A 17526-nucleotide genomic window follows, 5' to 3' on the forward strand; every position below is an offset into this window, starting at 1 on the left:
GACGAACGCCTCCTATAGCGTTTACACCAGCCCCCTGCTCTGACAGCAGGTGGGGTGACGACGACTTTTTTTCCGTTTCACGACCTGTGTCTCCACGAAATCCGGATGGGGACAAAGAAAACTGGCTCTCACTGCAGACTGCAAAGCCCATAAGCCTTACACAACAAAAGACTTCAGCGGGACAGTCCGACTCAGAGAGCACTTGGACAGAAAGTGAAGAGGACCAGACGGATCCAATTGACTACTGGGACACTCTTACATTGGAGTTAAAAATGCTGAAGTTGGAGTACCCCGATGAACTTGTCCGATGCACCCGTACCCTTCCCAAGATCGGCATCTATTTCGCACATTGGCTCGTGATTGCTGTTGAGGAGTCCATAGAGTTCCACTTGTCGAGGTATGATCTGGACGAGGCTTTGGAGAACATCGTTACTTCGCTGAAGTTGACGGCTTTGTGGACTTTCTACTGGAACGCTGCTAGGTAATCTTCTGGAGGCCCTTTTACTCAGTGAGCGGCCGATATACAAGGGTGAGACATGCACCAGAGGAGCTTGCCTTCGTAACTCGAGTGAGTGGGAAGCAAAGGAGTTTGACAAGCGGATCTGGACGCTGGCACGAGAGATGGACCAGAAGGAGTCTGCAAAATGGGAACCGGCTCGACGGCCTCACCAGTGTTGGTGCGATACTGGGATCAACTGTTTCATCCATAATCCACCTCCGCCAGAACCCGAGAAGCCCTCCTTGGATGAACGGTTGAGAGAGTGGCGGAAGGAGCATCGACCCGATCTGCTGCTACCGCCGAGTAAGAGGCGCGCCCTTGGGGATAATTCTGCCACCGAGCCCTCGCCGTTCAGCTACTTCCCCTCGCTTGACAACGTTGATAAGCCTGAGCCCCTTCCACCCATGCCAAAGATCAAGCAAATCGGAGCTCTGGAGTTGATGGGACCCAAACCCAAGACAACAGGTAGATACAAGTCCAAAAAGAACATGGCAGACATGATTGAAAAGGGGAAGCAACGCAAGAGGATCTACTATGAACACATGGAGAACCTTGAGAACGAGGCTGACGTCTCTGGGGGACTGATGAAGGATCGGTCTCGAAGGCGCAACCTTGAGCAAACCCGGACTAGTCTCCACTTGAGGAAATTCTTGTTGACTGGACCCGAAAGTGCTCTTCAAGACGTCGTCTCGCCAGCGTTGATGGCATCCGTCGAGAACTCCACCACACCTTGTCCTTGTGACTCCGCGGATGACGCGTTGGAAGATATGGGTTTGAAGGCCTTCAGAGAAGGCCAACTAGACGCTGTTCGGTCCGTCGTGGGCGCTGACGCCTCGGCTACGATCGTAGTCCTGCCCACAGGCCACGGCAAGTCGCTGGTGTACCACGTGTGTTCTCGAATGCTGCGCTCGTTGACACTCGTTGTTTGCCCCACAATCTCCCTCTTGCAGGATCAACTCCAAAAGATACCAGCGCCTCTACGGGCCGCCCGCGTAGATGGAACGGTGTCCTTCGCGCACCGGAAGTACGTCTACCAAGCGCTGGCTAACGGGCAGGTGGACGTCCTGCTGACGACGCCAGAACAACTGCACCGTAGTTCGCTGTCCACAGCGCTGGCGGCACCCACCGCGCGGCCAGTGGGGCTGACAGTCTTGGACGAAGCGCATTGTGTCGCGGAGTGGGGCCACTCCTTTCGGCCTGCATACCTTGATGTACTGCGCTTAGTCATGGATCTAGGGTGCAGGCGACTCCTCTGTTTGACGGCCACAGCTTCCAGAGCAACAGTAACGTGGATGCAGGACGCCGTGCGCGGCTGCTTTGATATGGAATCGCAGGTGATCCAGCCAATCTCTCAGGTTTTGAGACCCGATCTGAAGTACTCGTTTGGGTACGTGGGCGCCAAACGACCAGGAACCGTCAACGAAAGACACATACGGTATGAGGACGAAACCTCAGACGGACTGAGTAGCCTGCGACACCTCTTCAGGCAGTGGAAATGCCTCAAGTCCTGTTTGGTCTACACGTGGACGAAGCGGGAGGCTGAACAGACCAGTCTGGCTCTCAAGAGGCAGTTTGGGTCCGACAGAGGTGTGTGCACCTTTCACTCAGGACTACCAGATGCCGAGAAGACTCGAATACTGAACGGTTTCATGAACGATCAGATCCCAATTATGGTGGCCACAATGGCGTTGGGAATGGGCATTGACAAACAAGATGTGGACGGCGTGGTTCATGCAAACATGCCAGGGTCATTGGAGCAGCTTATTCAGGAATCTGGCAGATGCAACCGCAACGGTCAGACAAGAGGGTTGTACCATTGCGTGGTTCGCGATCGAGACTACCAAGCTCGGTTCCAGCAGGTTGCTGGGTCGTCCCCGGACTTCACGGCTACTAGAGTCATGTTGCACTTCGTCATGCGCACCTTGGGTCGCCTCAAGGATCACGGTCGTGACACGCCTCAGGGATACAGACGGGAGAGAGAGTACGGGGTGAAGGAGACGGTGGTTTGGTTTTCCAGACCTCAACTGTCGCACCTGGTGAAGTCCCGACAGTACGAGGAGCAGGAGGTGCTGATGGTCCACCTGAATCGCATTTTCCAACGGGACTCCTCAATGCAGCAGTCAGTCCGTGTGCGCAGATTCGACTTCACCAGTGCGGCGCTCATGCCCGCCGGAGATATTCCAACAGTCAGCACCACATGCACCCTCTGGCCCTTGTCGGCGCGCGTTTTAACGCACTCAGCAGTCGAACTTCGGTTCTTTTCAGAGCCTTTCGAATCCCTAGCGGAGCAGTCATCCCTGCTCAAGTTTCTTCAGCCGTACATCTCTCGCCGCAAAAACTGCGGTACCTACACGGTTGACTACCTGAAACTGCTCCGACAGTACGGTCTGCAAGTGGACATCGGGAGGCTGGAAGACGCATTGGAGGCGTACTGCCTTCACCAAGGTGGCGTGACCTGCTCACGAGACACTTCGATGACCAGCTCTAAGGGCTCCGTCGTGCTGTTCACCTCGTGCTACGACCATTCTTACGAACAGTCTACTGTATGGGACGACATGGCGGAAACTACTGCTGGGTCTGTCAAGGAACTGCTGGAGCGGCAGCAGCGGGTGCAGGTGAATCGCTTGGATGCCTGTTGTTTATCTTTGCTGAAAGCGGTCGAAGGAGATGCAGAGCATTTCAGGACTGCATGTGAGGACTATTTTCTGTGGGATCGTGACAGAGAGAGTCTGCCATCAGCGAAACTCTGGTCTGCTGATGAATTTCGGAGGTTACGGTCTATGTGGAACCGGAATATATTCCACCTCTCGGATGATGAAGAGATCCGTTTCACGAGCACCGTCGAGACCCTGATCATGAGACTGAAACGGAACCCCATGGCGTGGTCGATTCCGTCCATATCGAAAGCCTTCGGCCCGATTTGGGAGGGGGACTACGCGGCTGAAGAAGTTGTGGACATCACATTCGAGAGAGGACTCGCTTCAAGTGGCCATTTCATCACTCCTACAATGCTCGCGAGGATATTGTGCGGCCTGCACCAATTGAGCATCCCGCGTGAGGCGTCGCCAGACTATCCAGGGTGGGCCGTCTACAAGTCTTATCGTTTCGACTTCGTTCGAGACAGAGTTGACGATATCATTAGAGCCGCTTGTAGAGCGCGCTTAGCAGTGTAAACGAAAATCGGCAAATCTCGATGGCTCATAACTTATCTGCCGCTACACAGGTACCCGACTCCGATAGCGCGGCTGTCGGCAGCCAGGGAACCTTGCAGCGGCTTAATGTGTTCGCTTCGACTCGTCGGAGCAAGGAGTGTCCAAATTGTCATGGGGAGTCCATCGTCATCTACGATAGCCATTCAGGCGACGAACTCTGCAGTGCATGTGGGCTTGTGGTAGAGTCCCGGGTCATGTCGGAGGAGCAAGAGTGGCGTTCTTTTTCGAACTCTGATGGTGGGTCGGGGGGAGACCGCTCACGAGTTGGCGGGCCGAGCGATCTTTGGCTATCGGATGGTGTCCAGGGGACCAGCATGATGTCTGGAGACTCCAAGTACCAGAAGCTCATGATGGTGCATGAGATGGCCACCGCCCTCAGCAGCAGTGATCGACAGTTGAAGGCCGCTTTTCAGAATCTGCGCTTGATAGCTGACACGTTCAACCTGAGAGAAAACGTCGTGGAGCGGTGCAAGGAGATAGTCAAAGACTTGCAGACGGAAGATGCTCTCAAAAACCGGACGGGTCCACTCTATATGCTCGGTGTAGTTTACCTGGCATGCCGAGAAGAAGGGATCCAGAAAACCCTAAAGGAGTTAGTAGGCTTCGATCGGACATTCACAGAGAAAGAGCTTGGCAAGGCCACTAACCGACTCAAGAAGCTTCTGCCTCAACGAAGAAAAAACAACCCCAGTCACTTCTCGGCCTCCGAATTCTTACCGCGCTTCTGCGCTGGTCTACAGATTTCTCCTGGGCTCTGCACCCTCGCCGAGCATATCGCCCAGCGGTCCGAACCCAACCTGGGCCGCCAGCACCGCCCCAACGCCATCGCGGCCGGCGCAATCTACTTTGTGTGCCAGCTGAAACACGTGCGGCTGGACCCGCAGGACATCGCGGGTATCGCCAAGACGACGCTGGTCGCGGTCATGGCTGTTTACAAGGAGATGTTCTCGATGAAGCAGCACGTGTTGCCAGCTGAGCTACAGGTCGTGTAATGACTCTATTTTCGTATGTGGCACTTGTTCCCTTGCTGCCAGCCAACCCAATTGGCGGCGCTGGTGGTTCAGTGGGGAGAAGAGACGGAAATCAGGATGGTCGACGTCGAGAGGGTGTTGGCTCACTCTCCTCGCTCCATGCGGCTGACTGCAGCCATGTTCGAGCCAGGTTCGAACTCTCCCCGGGTGAAGCCGTCGTCCACAAGGGGCGATATAATTATTGAGGGTTCGCCGCCTATAAAACCGCAGGCTGAAGTTTTTTCGTCTCCCTTGGACTCACTCACAACGCCAAAGCTTACTGCTGCAGATGACTCACTCACAACACCAAAGCTTACTGCTGCAGAGGAGCAACCCTTCAGCGGTGACACGGTCGTTGATGAGAAGCCACCATGCATATATCACCTACCAGCAGACGTTGGGGACGTGTCTATGGAGTCACCGGGCCCGCCTATTGTGAATGCCCCTTTTCCGACTTCTTCAGTCACCAAGGGATCCGTACACTCCATTAGGACACTGAGCCCGACCCTGTCTGACAGGTCCATCACGAAATCTATTCCCGTCGACAATTCCGCTGCGATGTCGCCTTTGAAGCGTTCAACCGAGAAAGCACCCCCCGCCGAAGCCTCAACTGGGAAAATGACCCCAGCTCCCACCGAAGGCTCAGCTGGCATTGCAACCCCAGCCGGCTCCGAAGCCCCCCTTATGGGGTTGCTCCCTGAGATATCTACTCAAGCACAGACCCCGTGCTCTCATGAAAAGACAGTGACACTACCAGTAAGGCGTAGACGAGCGAGGTTAATACTACCAACGAGACTTTCCTTCAGAAGGTCGCCTCGAGAGGTCAGCGAGAGCTCTGCAGACAGGCCGATCCACACGAAAAGCTCGACGGCATCGTGGTCTAAGATTAAGACCGTCTGTTTCAATGAAGATGTGAAGAGCATCTCTGTTACTAATTCCAACCAAGCCCCAATGTGCGCTGAGCGGATACTGAGACCCCAATTCTCCAGGTCTTCAAGGGTGAGTTTTATCGAGGACTCTCTCCCTCCACCCCCACCTCCGGCCTCACAGAAGACTGCTGCCGCCACTCTGCAGCGGCCTCTCAGAAGCAAGCTTCAGCAAGACCGCACGCGCACCCGCCGTTTCTAAGTTACATAAATGTCACGCGCGTTGTTACTGCTCTGGATTTTGTGTGACAGCAACATGATTCTCCATCTCGACATCCAGGAGCCTAACGACGACTTGTAGGCCGATTGTGGCGCAACACACCCAGAGTAGGACAAGTCTTGAGAGAGCAGCGTACCAGAGCGCTTCGAGCGCGGCAATCAGACAACAGCGAAGACTGGCAGAACCTAGTCGATGTTCATAGGGAAGTCGCTGCGGCGCAGGATCGGACAGTGAGTAGCCATTGAGGTTCCGAAGCAGACGAACGAGGTAATGGATCTCGTGGAGGGCACCACCAGACTGCTTCAAGCATACAGAGCACAGAAGAGCATCAGCCGTCTAAAGTCCGGCGTCACCAAGAAACAGATCTCACCTTAGTAGTCTGTATCGTCCGTGACGAAGGAACCATGCTGGTATTCGACGTTCTCGCTTGGGACGTGCTTATTCCACTGCGAGTACACGAAGACGCGTTTGCCAGTCTGTATTTCGATCTCTCCACTGTTGCAGATCGCGATATCGCAGGCCGGTTTGCCAATACCAGTGCCCCAACGCTCAATGTCCGCCAGTTCCCGCTGGCCCCCACTGACGTAGCCGACAGCCACGTTTCGCCCGTCCAGCCACGGTGCCGGAGCGCAAGTGATGTAAAATTGTGACGCGATGGAGTTGTCGTTGCAGCTCGTGCACATACCCACGATGCCAGCTCGATAGTGCTTGACTAGGTAGTTCTCGGCATCCAGGTAGGGGCGTCCGAGCGCGGACTGGCCTCCGGTGCCGTCGTCATTGGTAGTATCACCAGCTTGAATAATGAATCTTGGAATGCAGAATAAAACGGATGTCCCCCTGTAGGAGAGCACTTGACCTGTTCTAGCGTCGGTCGACTCCCCAGTGCACAGACGACGGAAATTCTCGGCTGTGTAGGGTACAATGTCACTGAATAGTGTGATCTCTACTGGCAGCATCTCCTGGTGGTTGACTCGGAAGCTTAGGAACACCACAGGTCTCTCGCTGGACAAGGATTTAAGCTTAAGCGGTTCGAAGAGCGTCGCGTTGATGGAAAAGTCGCGAACTACCTTGTCAGCAAGCTGGTGCAGTTGGCTTTCGTCGAGCATTTCGATCGGATCAGCAGAGGAATCGTCGCTTGGAATGTCTTCTCCCGCCCACCATTTTTCAGCTTTCTTCTCTTCCACCCGTCGCAAATTCTCCTCGAGGGCTTCTGTGGCGTCTTTGTCAGCGACCTGGTCATCGACGAACCAAGTAATCGACGTTTCCTCGTCCATTAATGACACAAAAACAAGAGACAGCGATTAACTCACAATGCGACGTGCTGAATATATCTTGCGTAAACACATTTCACGTCACAAATACTGCCAATTAATCTAAGGGACTGGCGAGCTTGTGTGCGTAAACTGTGTGCAATACGACATGCAAGGTAACGTGCAACGACTTGCATCTTTCATGGTGCAAGCCCGCGTGGCGTATGCTATTCTAGCTGCCGTGCTTGTGGGTGAGAACCGAACATCGGAATGACCCAGTTCTGGCCTTCCGTCGACGCAAACAAATTCAGAAGACTTTGTTGAAGGTTTGCAGCCGCCGACCTAGACGCCGACCTCGCAATGCGGTTAAAGGGCCTCTTCGACGATCCGAAAGATTAAGACGCAAGTAGTACACGTTTTGTACGTAACACTCAATGCCACATCACGGAACACGCCATCTCAGTTCTCTGGGATCACATCAGTGGTCTGGCGGTGTATACTCGTCGCTGCCCCCCGCAAACGCTGAGGTTGGCTCGTATCGTCCAGTCATCAGGGTCGTCGGGCTTAAGAGCACTCACCAGGAGTACGCGATGCTCCGCCATGGACCGCAACATCCATTCCACCTCCACGTAGTCCAACAGGGGCAGCCTTCTGTGCACCTCGACTGCATCGAGCTTCGGGTTGGCCCGAAGTAAGCAGTACACGCTGGTCAACGTCTTCTCAACCAGGGGCTGGTTCAAACGGCCGTCCATACGCAGAAAGACAGAACAGGGAGCCTTACCAGCAGGTAGAGCGGGGAACCCCAGATCTCGTATCAGCTGGTCCTGTATAGCCAGCAAGCTAGCGTCCTGGAGTGGAGCGCCCAGTTCCCATAGCCGCACAGGTACGGTGGTTGGGCGCCGCGAGGCGACCTCGTCAAACTGCTGTTGCAGGCCGCACGCCTCGGATTCCGCCAGACCAGGCGCGTCTGACGGCGAAGACGCATCGTTCTGGATCCATCCGACCACCGGCTTGACATCCACCACGTAGTCACTGGCGTCCTGTGCCAACATGAAAGCCCAGTCGTCTAACGCGGGAAGCCGAACGACCAGCTGGAAGGCTTCCAAAAGTAGCATCACCGCTTCTAAACCGGACCGAGACCACGCCAGCAGACGAGCTAACGGGGGTCCACATTCAATCTCTGGGAACGGTGGTGGCGCGTGGCAACAGCAGATGCTCACTTCAGGCAGGCTCTCCCGCGCCCACATTTGAAGCTCGCGGAATCGTAGCCCGTCTACATGTCCCGCCATCACCTTCAGCACCGGCTCCAGAGAACCCAGCAGCCAACCCGGCATCGACGAACCAGTGTGCGCGCTCAAAGCGGCGGCCACGTCCAGCTTCACACGTTTGGCACGGCGGGGCTCCGGAAGAGGTATTGGCGCTGCGACGATGTCAACGGCGTCGTGAGGCTCAAAACGCGGCGCGCCCACCATTTCCACGTCAAAGGAAAAAGGTAAACTGAAGGGTTCCGTGTTCTCGGTCTCTATGCGAAGCTGCAATGTGGCAGGAGGAGCCGTCGCGATGTGACGAGACGCAGGGTGCATAGCCTGGCCAAAAATCTGAAAGGCGCGCGCGCTAGGAGCCCTCTTCGAGACTGTGATGTTCTTCACGTGAAGTAGATCCTTCTGCAACCTAGATAAGTGAGTCTCGACTCCGCCGTCTAGCTTCTCTCCATCCCAGTCTGCGGAGGCGGTCATCTCATCGTCTCCTCCATCGATCCATTCCACATTTAGGTGTAGTCGATGCAGACCTTCCAGCAATCGGAGGGCGTCAGGGCCTGTGAGGGCGTCAGCCGCCGTACGTTGGTCATCGAAGGTTTCTAGAGATGTATCGCACACGAAGAACTCCGAAGACACACCCTCCTCTTCTTCAATCACTGCCAACGCACTCCTCAGTAATGCCAGCTGTCGTGTGCGACCTAACAATGAAAGGCACCCAGTCTTTGACAGGGCATAACGGCGGCGAGATGGGTCCGTAGAGGTGCTCTTGGTTTGTACAACCCATCCTTGGCGGTTCCAGTAGTTGAGCAAGGTTTTGCATCTGGCATCCCGGAGGTACGGCGCAGAAGCAAATGAGTGCCCACAGCACCACGTGGGTGATAGGATTATCATCTTCAGAAGGACCCGCAGCTGCACAAACGACCGTTCTAGCCAGTCGCCACTGTCAATAGATCGACCCATGACCATCGTAAGGGCCACGCGCGCATGTAGCACCGGCGGTACGTCGCCGGCTGCGACGGCGCTCGCGAAGTCCTCGGGGTTGACACGGCGGAGGCACTTCAGGAAGCGGCCATTCACGTGTCTTCTGTCCTGACTTAAAACGCTCACCAAGAGAGAGCGCATGTGCTCGGCGGAGCCATAACGTTCGCTTCCTAGCAACGCGGCCAGCTGCATAAGCGGGTGGGTTACTGCCGGGGCGCAGTTTGGGAGCCGCCCGAAAAGGGCTCGAGGGGCGTACGACCACTGCACCTGGCCACTGTATTTACGGGCGAACCGGAAGATCTCCTCCGCGACCAGAAGTCTCTCAGCTACGATGCAAATGCCCAGCAATCCTAGCTCGTCCTCGCGGCGGAGACCATCAGCAGTGGAGATCACAGGCGTAGCGGCGGGCGGGGGTGACCGACGACGCCCCTGCCGAGTACTCCGCCGAGGACGGACGACAGACACGCCTGACAACGAGGAGACGTCCTTTATTCTGGCCGTGTTGTGGTGTCGCTTCAGCTCCTCAGGAAGGAAGTACAGCTCGTTCGAGGACGGCAAGGCCATCTGGTGGACGTTATGGTAGTGGAGGACTATCGCAGGCCTCTGAGCGTACAGACTTCCGCAGAGGTGACACCGGTACTTCAGGTCTCTAGTCGTGTGCAGAATGACTCCTCGGCGTCCAGAAAGCACTGCGCGACCCTCTCTACTTGTGTGGAAGTATCTCAGGAGGAACTTGATGACGACGTCGCTTGGGATACGTAGCTGGGAGGCCACCTGCTGCACCTCCGCTGACTGTGGGTTGAGCACGATGTCAGTGGACACAGACTCCGCCTCCGGAGAGAACCGAGCGATAATAGACTTGGCGTAGGCCTCCAACTCGTATCGCAGCACAGGAGTGAGCAGAAGCTGTCCCTTCCAATTCTTCTTGCAGAAAGCGTCTCTCAGCGGCAATCCCTCCGGCAACGAACCCTTCTTCGTTGAGCTGTTCTTTTCGATCCACTTATCCACTCGGCGAGGCAGCTCTCTCCAGTAGAGGTCGATTTCCTTGGGAAAGGTTAAATCGGTTGGAGGAGCCCGGCCTGTTAAGTCGTGAAGTTGGACCTCCCTCAGGATCATCCATGTGTCCTCCTCTTCGGGTTCCACTAGCCCCATAATACGTAGCTTACTCAGCAGATGACTCAGACACTGTATCGCGGACCGCTTCGAAGCGCGCCCGGATAAAAGAGTGTTGTAGATGGACTCCTCGAGGTCTTTTATGAGGAGTGATTCCTCTGACACCAGATATCGGGTCAAGAAATCCATTTGGTAGCCGCAGCCCACAACTCGAAGGTACAGTTCCAATGGAAAACAGTTCAGTATTGTTGTGGTGCTAAGGCGCTCCGAGTCCTGCTCCACCAACGAAAACACGTGACGATGCAGAAGTTCCACCCGGATCATTATGGGGCTGACATATCCGTAGTGGATGAGCACTTTCTGGTCGAACATTACTGGCCGGCGGCGTTGCGGCAGGGTGTTGCGGTCCACCTCCAGGTCAGTGAAGCTGACGTGGTCCGCGGTGAATCGAGTGACGGGGTTCTTGTCGACGGAACCCATCCACCGAGAAACTTGGTTGTTCATGTCCTCGATGGCTTTTCGTTTGGGGTGAGAAGTGAAGGACTCCAGCGCTTGCTGCTGGCGGCGAATGGCCTGTCGGCATCCTTCGCTGCGCTTCTCGGCCATGGCCCGCCGAAGAAAGCTGCCAGCCGAAGCCTCGTTCTCGAAGGCATCCTTCCAGTAGAAGAAGGAAATCTGTTGGGTGCGGCGTGTACCGATTTCCAGCGATCCAGATGCGACGCGGGGTTCGGACTCGCAAACGGCGTGCATGAGTCGTAGAATTGTTCGCCGGTCGGGGCCCGCCGGACTGTTTTCGTGGCGGGCAATCAGCTTGGCTATGTCTGGGATGTTGCAGCATCGGCACTCTTCAACCCACTCTATGACAGAAGCAGCACGCCGCGAGAACAGCTCTGTGGGAGGCCTCTTCTTCGTGCCGGCTACCTGCACCAAGGCAGGTGTCGGGGGCGGCACCTTGTCGGCGAGGAAGTAACGATACATTAGGAACTTCCCCCGTCTCTCGGGTCTTTTGGCTATGTAATCCGACGCCTCCAGCGACGACAGAATGCGCCAGAGAGGCTTTGGGGGGTAGCCGAGAACATGGCACACTGTCGGGGTCACCACGCCCTTGGTTCCGGCGGCCTGAATGAGACACAGCACTTGCTGCACCAGCGGAACGTCTCTAGTGCCGTTGACGAGGTTCAGCTCGATAACCTCGCGCGGATTCACGTTGTTGTCCTCATCATTGTCCTCAGGCTCTCGGGGCGGAAGCGTCGTCCTCTGCACATTAGACGCCTCGTCACGGTCGGCCAAACATGACTCGAACTTCTGTGTCTGAGGGCACCATGCCTTGGTCCGCGTGAGTTCCCCAGCATGTAGGATCTGGTTTCGAACTTTGCTGTATAGCCTGGACGCGGTTTTCACCGAGCAGGAGTACTGCGGCGAATCCGCAGGCATGAAGAATGAAAGGCAGTAGGCACGAAGGTCCTTCTCTAGCACGATTTTGTTCTTCTGGAGGCGCACCAGATTCACGACTTTAGCGGCCAAGGGTTTTATCTGCTGCGTGTGGATGAGCTGACTGATGTTCTTGGGGATCTTAGACATGTCAAAATACTGCGCCAGCCAAACAATACCGGAGGCGGACAGGGAGGAGCTAGTGCGCTTTGCTTTCGGTAAAGGGAGGTGGAACTTGACCACGCAGTCGAAGTCATACAAAGGTTTGATGTGCTGGAATACGGATTTTGGAGGGAGTCTCAATATCTGGCAAAGGTCTGTCTGCCAGCAGCCTTCGTACTCGCATGACGCCACGATGGACAAGACAGCTAAGCGCGAAGGAAGTCTGATTTCAGAGTGGAGTTGCATGGAAAGGCCGGAAAGGATGAGTTCAGGAGAGGGTACAAAAAGGGCATCCTCAGGGACGGAGTCGAACGAGACAGATCTGGCAGAAATATCCTGGTGTCCTATCAGGTTCGGATCCCACAGAGCCCACCTCGGATCGGATGAGCTCGACTGCAGCGTCTGGCTAGGGATGACCAACTTCACGTCCCCATGCTCCATTAAGTAGGAGAAAATAAAATCCTGCGTGCAGTGCCGATCCGAGCCTCACTTTTATTCTTGGAGGAACGGAATCCAACAGTACCCCCACAGGAGCGCCTCTGATGCCAGCGACGGCCAGTTTATCTAGCAGAGAAGACTTGAGTTCAGCAACAATCATGAAATCACCGAATTCACCACACCTGGCTCAGTTTTTTCCCAGCTACAACTTGCGAGAGGAGAAATGGCCATGTGTTGCTCGACCGGGAAAGCACTTCCCTGGCTTCCTCTAAGGACTGAAGTTGCTTGATGTCCACTGAATGCAGCAAGTAGATCATGACCCTTAGCAGCTCGCCGCAGGACTCGCCGAATAGTATCTTTCGTTGCCAGAAATCGACAACCTTGTGGGCCCACGACGTCGGGGCGAGTTCCGCTTTCTGCGCGCTTAAGCAGCTGAGGAATATGACATGGCAAATGCCCTCCTCCAGCGATCCAGGCATGTTCAGCTTGCGCCCTTCGGAAAATCGGCGCAGGTGCAGGAAGGCGTGCACGTACTCGTGAGCAAGGAAAGCGACCGTCAGGACTCGGGGCAGGCCCTTGCGCAGGCGGATATTGAGCACCAGTTTCCTCGCCTTGGCCTCCGGTCCCCACAGCACCTGCCTGTTCACGATGCGGACTTTCTTTGCAGTGGTGACCCCGTATGTGTGCCCTCCAGGTGAAGGATCATCGACCATGTTTATAGGAATGCCACGCAAGATGTGGTCTTGCTCAGATATGTCCATGTAGAAACAGATAACGCTCAGCGCCAAGTCGACGTCCGCCTTATCCAGGGACACGACAGGGTTCGCAGACATGCACCGAGGGCAGACAGCCACGTCAGAGCGTCTCTCACAGGCGAGGCACATTCCACGATCTACGCAAGCTTCGCATATCTTGTCGTCAGGCCACATCGGGTGTTGGTGCCAGACAGGCTTGCTGGAGACAACAGGTAGGCTCTGTCGACAGAAGGCGCAGCTTGTCCGGGACGGCATAAGATGTGCACACACAAGCGCAATCCGGGAATTCCCACACAGAATCAGGTTAGTCTAGCTGCTGCATCCAACAGCTCGTGATTCAAGGAGGCAGCGCGGATCACTTTGATCAGAGACTCTGTGCTGGACCCAGGGTCTGCTGCATCCGTTAGATTCAGAAGAGATGTCATTGTGCCAGTGAGACCACCCAGTTCGACAAGTGGCACCGCCAGCAGTAAAGCTGAACAAGTGTCGACGAAGTCTCTCAAAGGGCTTAGCGGTTTAAGAGAATCCAGCGCCGCCTCCAGCGAGAGAGCTAGCGCCGCGGTGACACCTCTATCAGCAGCGCTTTCGAGACCAATGAGGATCCCAGAACGCAGGACACCAGAAGCCTCTTCAGGCGACGAAGAGACCAACCCCGGCATACCGTTAAGCACGAACCAGTCCGCCTCGTCCAACTCCTCCGCCTGCGCGCAGCGAATCCAGTGTTGCAGCAGTTCGTTCATGTTAAGTAGCACGCACATTTCCTTATTTGCCAGGTGAGTTTGTCCGCTGCTTCTTGGTCTTCGCCACTTTGTCAGGCGAACGAGGCCGCTTAGGTCGAGGAATCAGTCGTGTTGGGCTGCTCTGGTCGGTAACTTTTGCAGCGGGCTTCTTCTTCGACTTCGGCTGGAGGATCGTCAGTGGAGCCTCCTCAGATTCGGGCGCTGCCGCGGGTACTGTCCAGTCCGCAGGTTCCACTCCGCCTCCTGAACCAGAAGGTATTTGAATCCCAGGGAACTCTGTCTTTGCGAGTCTGATGAGGGTGAGGGATCCGTCCGTGCTCGAGACGGCGATTGCCGCGCAGCCTGGGGAGAAGGACACACCCGAAACCATAGCCTGCTCGTCAAGGACTCTGGATGAAACTCAACTGCGAGGCCTACCCAGGTCGCAACACAAAGGCGCATGTGGCCTCTAACGTCGGGGACTGTGGTTGCGTATGCACTTGCCACAGAGAAATACACCCATCCAACGACGCCTGCAAGTAGAACGAGAACCGAGGCCATGTCGCGTCCAGACCCTCTACGAGCTTCGCACACACAACGTCCATTCCAGTCACAGACACGCCATCAGGGCACGCGACCGAATCTGCCAAGCCATTGTAGCAGGCAGGCACGAACCAAAACAAGTCGGACGCCATACTTGCCATATTCACTTTACTTTGGTGGCCTCGAAATCGGTAAGGGTCCGTTTTGGCCAGGTCCCACAGCTTCAGGCCGACTCCAAAGTAAGAGCTTCTGGAGCAGCCTCCAGGAAGGGCGACCATTTGTCCAGTAGGGTCAAAACTGGGGCGGATGCTGTCTAGTAGCTTGTCTTTAATCAACGAGCAGCCGCTCCACTCGGACACCCATTGCCACTCACCATTACATTGAGTCAGCTGGAAGACGCCAACCCACGGCTCGTCGGTAACGCAGCAAACGCGGTTCTGGTGGCAGGCGACTCCCTTCACGATAGTTCCCCTAAGAAGTTCCTTGGACGCTTCACACCTACCAGTCTGAGCATTCCACAGCTTAAGCCATCGAATTCCGCCAGTCAACAAGTAGTCCTCACTGAACCAGGCGCAATCAAAGAACTCCTGACTTGAAACCTCCAGCAGCCGCCTAGACGTCTGCCAGCACTCCAGGTCCACGGTCCCCTTGTGTCCCAATCTTTTAGCCGGTTTGTCAGATTGCATGTCCCAGATGAGAACTTTATTGGAGTCGAATGAAGCCAGCTGTCCTAGGCCACTCCATCGAATGCCAAGCACCCACTGAGGCGCGTGGCCCTCCAGAGTCGCTAAGCAAGTTATACTTGTCGGGTTCTGACTCTGGATGCTGGCCTGTCTCCTTGTGTAGTGCTCCGCCCACTCCGAGCGGGTGAGTGCTGTTTTTACGGGGGGAGTTAAAAATGCGGAAGCAATGGAGTCGCAGGGCTGCGTCGTGGCGAGGTCAGCGACACCGAGAATGAGAACAGACGACCCGTGTCCTACAGCCAGTCGCTCTCTGCGCCACGTGCCTGAGTGCCGCTGAAACTGCACGTCAGATAGAGGCGTGGGCGGGCATCCGGCCGACAATACCACCGGGTGCACCTTCTCAATGGTGACCATATCCCAATTCGTCGATTTGTTGAATGGGCCGCTTGTCTGTGCGGCTTACTCTCAATGCTGATGACGTATCTCCGAGAACGTTCTCACCGACGCAAACTGCTTTTTCTAGGAGGAGATCCAGCTTTCTGAACATGGGCGCAGAGTGTGAGTTCCAGTGAGCAAGCCTTACGCAGGGCTGGCTTGGTGTCAGCAGCGAAAGGAGTCTTCCCCAGGGCGGCTGCGCCGTTGGCTGCGCCTGTCCCATCATCTGTGCTCTGTTCTGCCCGATTCCTATAGCAATTGTCTTAGTCTTTCTGCGGAGGACAACGAAATTCTGGGCTCGGCGGAAGAGCGGCTTTTACCGCGGAACCCCAGCTCAGAATTAATAATTCCGTACCTAGCGAAGTATGATCTACCTCGCCCCTTTGTCACGTACTGTGCGCGCCAGTTCCACCGTGCTGATGTCCACTGCCACCAGTCCATCATGGTCGACTCGAGATTTCTGCGGCTGGCGTTGGGGTTTCGGGCAGTTATAGGTCGTGTCTGGAGGCTGCCGACATCCCAATTGGCTGAGGCTTTTGGACCTGCCCTGTTCCGTGCATTTGCCGTCAATTTGCTGGAGCCGAAGGTTACCCTTGGCATTGAGACCCGCCACTGCTGTTCAGTATGTTCAGACCTACCATTGACCACGGTTGCAGAGCATCCAATATTCACCAGTCGACCATCGACCATACAATGGTCCTACGAGAACTTCAGTTTAATTTTTGACTCGATTCAGAGTCTCTACAGGTTCGTTCCCTACCATAACTACGCCCACGCTGCGTTAGTTACCCACCACGTTGTCTTGCTTTTGAAGATGTTGGACGTGTGGGACTTTCTCAGCGTGTCGCGGCAGTTCGCTGTGGTGGTTGCTGCACTAGGTCACGATTCGGGGCATTTTGGCCGTGATAATACTTTCCTGGTGTCCTCCAACCATCCCCTTGTAAGCAGGCTGGGTGGAACGTCCCAGAGCTACCTTGAGTCGTACCACGCTCATTGTCTACTCTCTCTATTAAAAACGTGAGCTGTTGATGCCTGTGAGATGCAGCAATCGCTCCGCGCTGCCACAGGAAATCGACATTGATTCACTGGCTGAACCAATCCGCATGTACATTCTGGCGACTGACCCATCCTCCACAACGTACTCCCTTTCCGTCATGCCCCAGTTCCACACAGACTCCTCCGGTGCACTTATCAACACCTTCGACCCTTTGAATTGCGAGGAAGACTTTGACGCCCTGGTCGTACTGGTGCTCAAGGCGGCCGATATCGGCTATACCACATTAGAGTGGTCTCGCGTGCTGGAGTGGATCAACCGAGCCTATATGGAGTTCTGGAGCGAGGGAGACGCTTTAGAGGAACGGGGGCTGCCGGTTCCCAACTTGATGGCGCGGGGCGGTTCAGCTTCAGCATTTTGGCAACAGAACAGTTCCTTCTTTCAATTCGCCGCAGTGCAGCTTTTCGAAACGCTCTGCAACGTGGAGTGTCACCTGAAGGGGGTCCCCCTGGAGCAAAGCTTAGTGAAAGCGTTCTGTGTGGATCATCTACGTCATAATACCCAGCTTCTGACGGAAGCTCCGTGTCGAAAAGACCTTGTCTTTGGTTAAAACCTTGTTCTCATATCCACCTAACAAGGATGGACCAAGTTGCACTTCCCTAAACGACAGGTGGATCTTAATCATTTTCTGGGTTCGGCTCCGTTGTCGAGCCTTGCCTGCGGTTCAACTTCGTTCCAGTAATCATGACCCCAGAAGGGTTTTTGATTCAGACGACCGTTTGCGTCCGGCGCGATGCCTTCGTCCGTATAGAAGCGCTGGTTTTCACCCTCTTCTGACGGGTGGTTGGTCTCGGGCTGCTGCTCATCCGCGTGTCTCAGGATCACAGCGATAAAGG

General features: G+C 55.4%; 9 protein-coding genes across 16 annotated transcripts; 4 read left to right on the forward strand and 5 right to left on the reverse strand.

Annotated features, from left to right (window-relative positions):
- Nucleotides 1–195: 195 nt before the first annotated feature.
- Nucleotides 196–3672, forward strand: KVP18_003068 (uncharacterized protein; the record flags this gene model as incomplete). Of its 3 annotated transcripts, XM_067954492.1 has the most annotated exons (2): nt 196–481; nt 510–3672. In XM_067954492.1, coding segments are annotated over 2 exons (3449 nt in total), but the record flags the coding sequence as incomplete, so codon positions are not given. The 3 variants fall into 3 exon arrangements, with proteins under 3 accessions (XP_067808487.1, XP_067808488.1, XP_067808489.1); XM_067954493.1 differs by lacking the exon at nt 510–3672 and having other exon boundaries at nt 273–485; XM_067954494.1 differs by lacking the exon at nt 196–481 and having other exon boundaries at nt 622–3672.
- A 20-nt stretch (nt 3673–3692) lies between these two features.
- On the forward strand, nt 3693–4703 carry KVP18_003076 (uncharacterized protein; the record flags this gene model as incomplete). 2 transcript variants are annotated; one of them, XM_067954507.1, is made up of 1 exon in its annotated part: nt 3693–4703. In XM_067954507.1, one exon carries the CDS (start codon nt 3693–3695, stop codon nt 4701–4703), a length of 1011 nt encoding a protein of 336 aa, XP_067808501.1. The 2 variants fall into 2 exon arrangements, with proteins under 2 accessions (XP_067808501.1, XP_067808502.1); XM_067954508.1 differs by having other exon boundaries at nt 4029–4703.
- Nucleotides 4704–4718: 15 nt separating this feature from the next.
- Nucleotides 4719–5849, forward strand: KVP18_003069 (uncharacterized protein; the record flags this gene model as incomplete). The annotated part of the gene is made up of 1 exon (XM_067954495.1): nt 4719–5849. One exon carries the CDS (start codon nt 4719–4721, stop codon nt 5847–5849), a length of 1131 nt encoding a protein of 376 aa, XP_067808490.1.
- Nucleotides 5850–6238: 389 nt separating this feature from the next.
- On the reverse strand, nt 6239–7141 carry KVP18_003075 (uncharacterized protein; the record flags this gene model as incomplete). The annotated part of the gene is made up of 1 exon (XM_067954506.1): nt 6239–7141. The coding sequence occupies one exon, from the start codon at nt 7139–7141 to the stop codon at nt 6239–6241; it is 903 nt and encodes a 300-aa protein (XP_067808500.1).
- A 449-nt stretch (nt 7142–7590) lies between these two features.
- On the reverse strand, nt 7591–12504 carry KVP18_003073 (uncharacterized protein; the record flags this gene model as incomplete). The annotated part of the gene is made up of 1 exon (XM_067954503.1): nt 7591–12504. One exon carries the CDS (start codon nt 12502–12504, stop codon nt 7591–7593), a length of 4914 nt encoding a protein of 1637 aa, XP_067808497.1.
- Nucleotides 12505–12674: 170 nt separating this feature from the next.
- Nucleotides 12675–13430, reverse strand: KVP18_003072 (uncharacterized protein; the record flags this gene model as incomplete). Its single annotated transcript, XM_067954502.1, has 1 exon — nt 12675–13430. The coding sequence occupies one exon, from the start codon at nt 13428–13430 to the stop codon at nt 12675–12677; it is 756 nt and encodes a 251-aa protein (XP_067808496.1).
- Nucleotides 13431–13555: 125 nt separating this feature from the next.
- KVP18_003071 (uncharacterized protein) lies at nt 13556–14014 on the reverse strand (the record flags this gene model as incomplete). Of its 2 annotated transcripts, none has more annotated exons than XM_067954500.1 (1): nt 13556–14014. In XM_067954500.1, one exon carries the CDS (start codon nt 14012–14014, stop codon nt 13556–13558), a length of 459 nt encoding a protein of 152 aa, XP_067808494.1. The 2 variants fall into 2 exon arrangements, with proteins under 2 accessions (XP_067808494.1, XP_067808495.1); XM_067954501.1 differs by having other exon boundaries at nt 13556–13996.
- Nucleotides 14015–14018: 4 nt separating this feature from the next.
- On the reverse strand, nt 14019–15615 carry KVP18_003074 (uncharacterized protein; the record flags this gene model as incomplete). Of its 2 annotated transcripts, XM_067954505.1 has the most annotated exons (2): nt 14019–14385; nt 14414–15615. In XM_067954505.1, the coding sequence occupies 2 exons, from the start codon at nt 15613–15615 to the stop codon at nt 14019–14021; spliced, it is 1569 nt and encodes a 522-aa protein (XP_067808499.1). The 2 variants fall into 2 exon arrangements, with proteins under 2 accessions (XP_067808499.1, XP_067808498.1); XM_067954504.1 differs by lacking the exon at nt 14019–14385 and having other exon boundaries at nt 14410–15615.
- Nucleotides 15616–15746: 131 nt separating this feature from the next.
- On the forward strand, nt 15747–17240 carry KVP18_003070 (uncharacterized protein; the record flags this gene model as incomplete). 3 transcript variants are annotated; one of them, XM_067954496.1, is made up of 3 exons in its annotated part: nt 15747–15759; nt 15789–16653; nt 16682–17240. In XM_067954496.1, the coding sequence occupies 3 exons, from the start codon at nt 15747–15749 to the stop codon at nt 17238–17240; spliced, it is 1437 nt and encodes a 478-aa protein (XP_067808491.1). The 3 variants fall into 3 exon arrangements, with proteins under 3 accessions (XP_067808491.1, XP_067808493.1, XP_067808492.1); XM_067954498.1 differs by lacking the exons at nt 15747–15759; nt 16682–17240 and having other exon boundaries at nt 16079–16657; XM_067954497.1 differs by lacking the exons at nt 15747–15759; nt 15789–16653 and having other exon boundaries at nt 16665–17240.
- Between the last annotated feature and the right edge of the window lie 286 nt (nt 17241–17526).

The sequence above is a fragment of a genome (assembly GCF_019968955.1).
Source record: "MAG: Porospora cf. gigantea A chromosome Unknown PgA_NODE_458_length_17526_cov_345.93, whole genome shotgun sequence".
Taxonomy (NCBI): domain Eukaryota; phylum Apicomplexa; class Conoidasida; order Eugregarinorida; family Porosporidae; genus Porospora; species Porospora cf. gigantea A.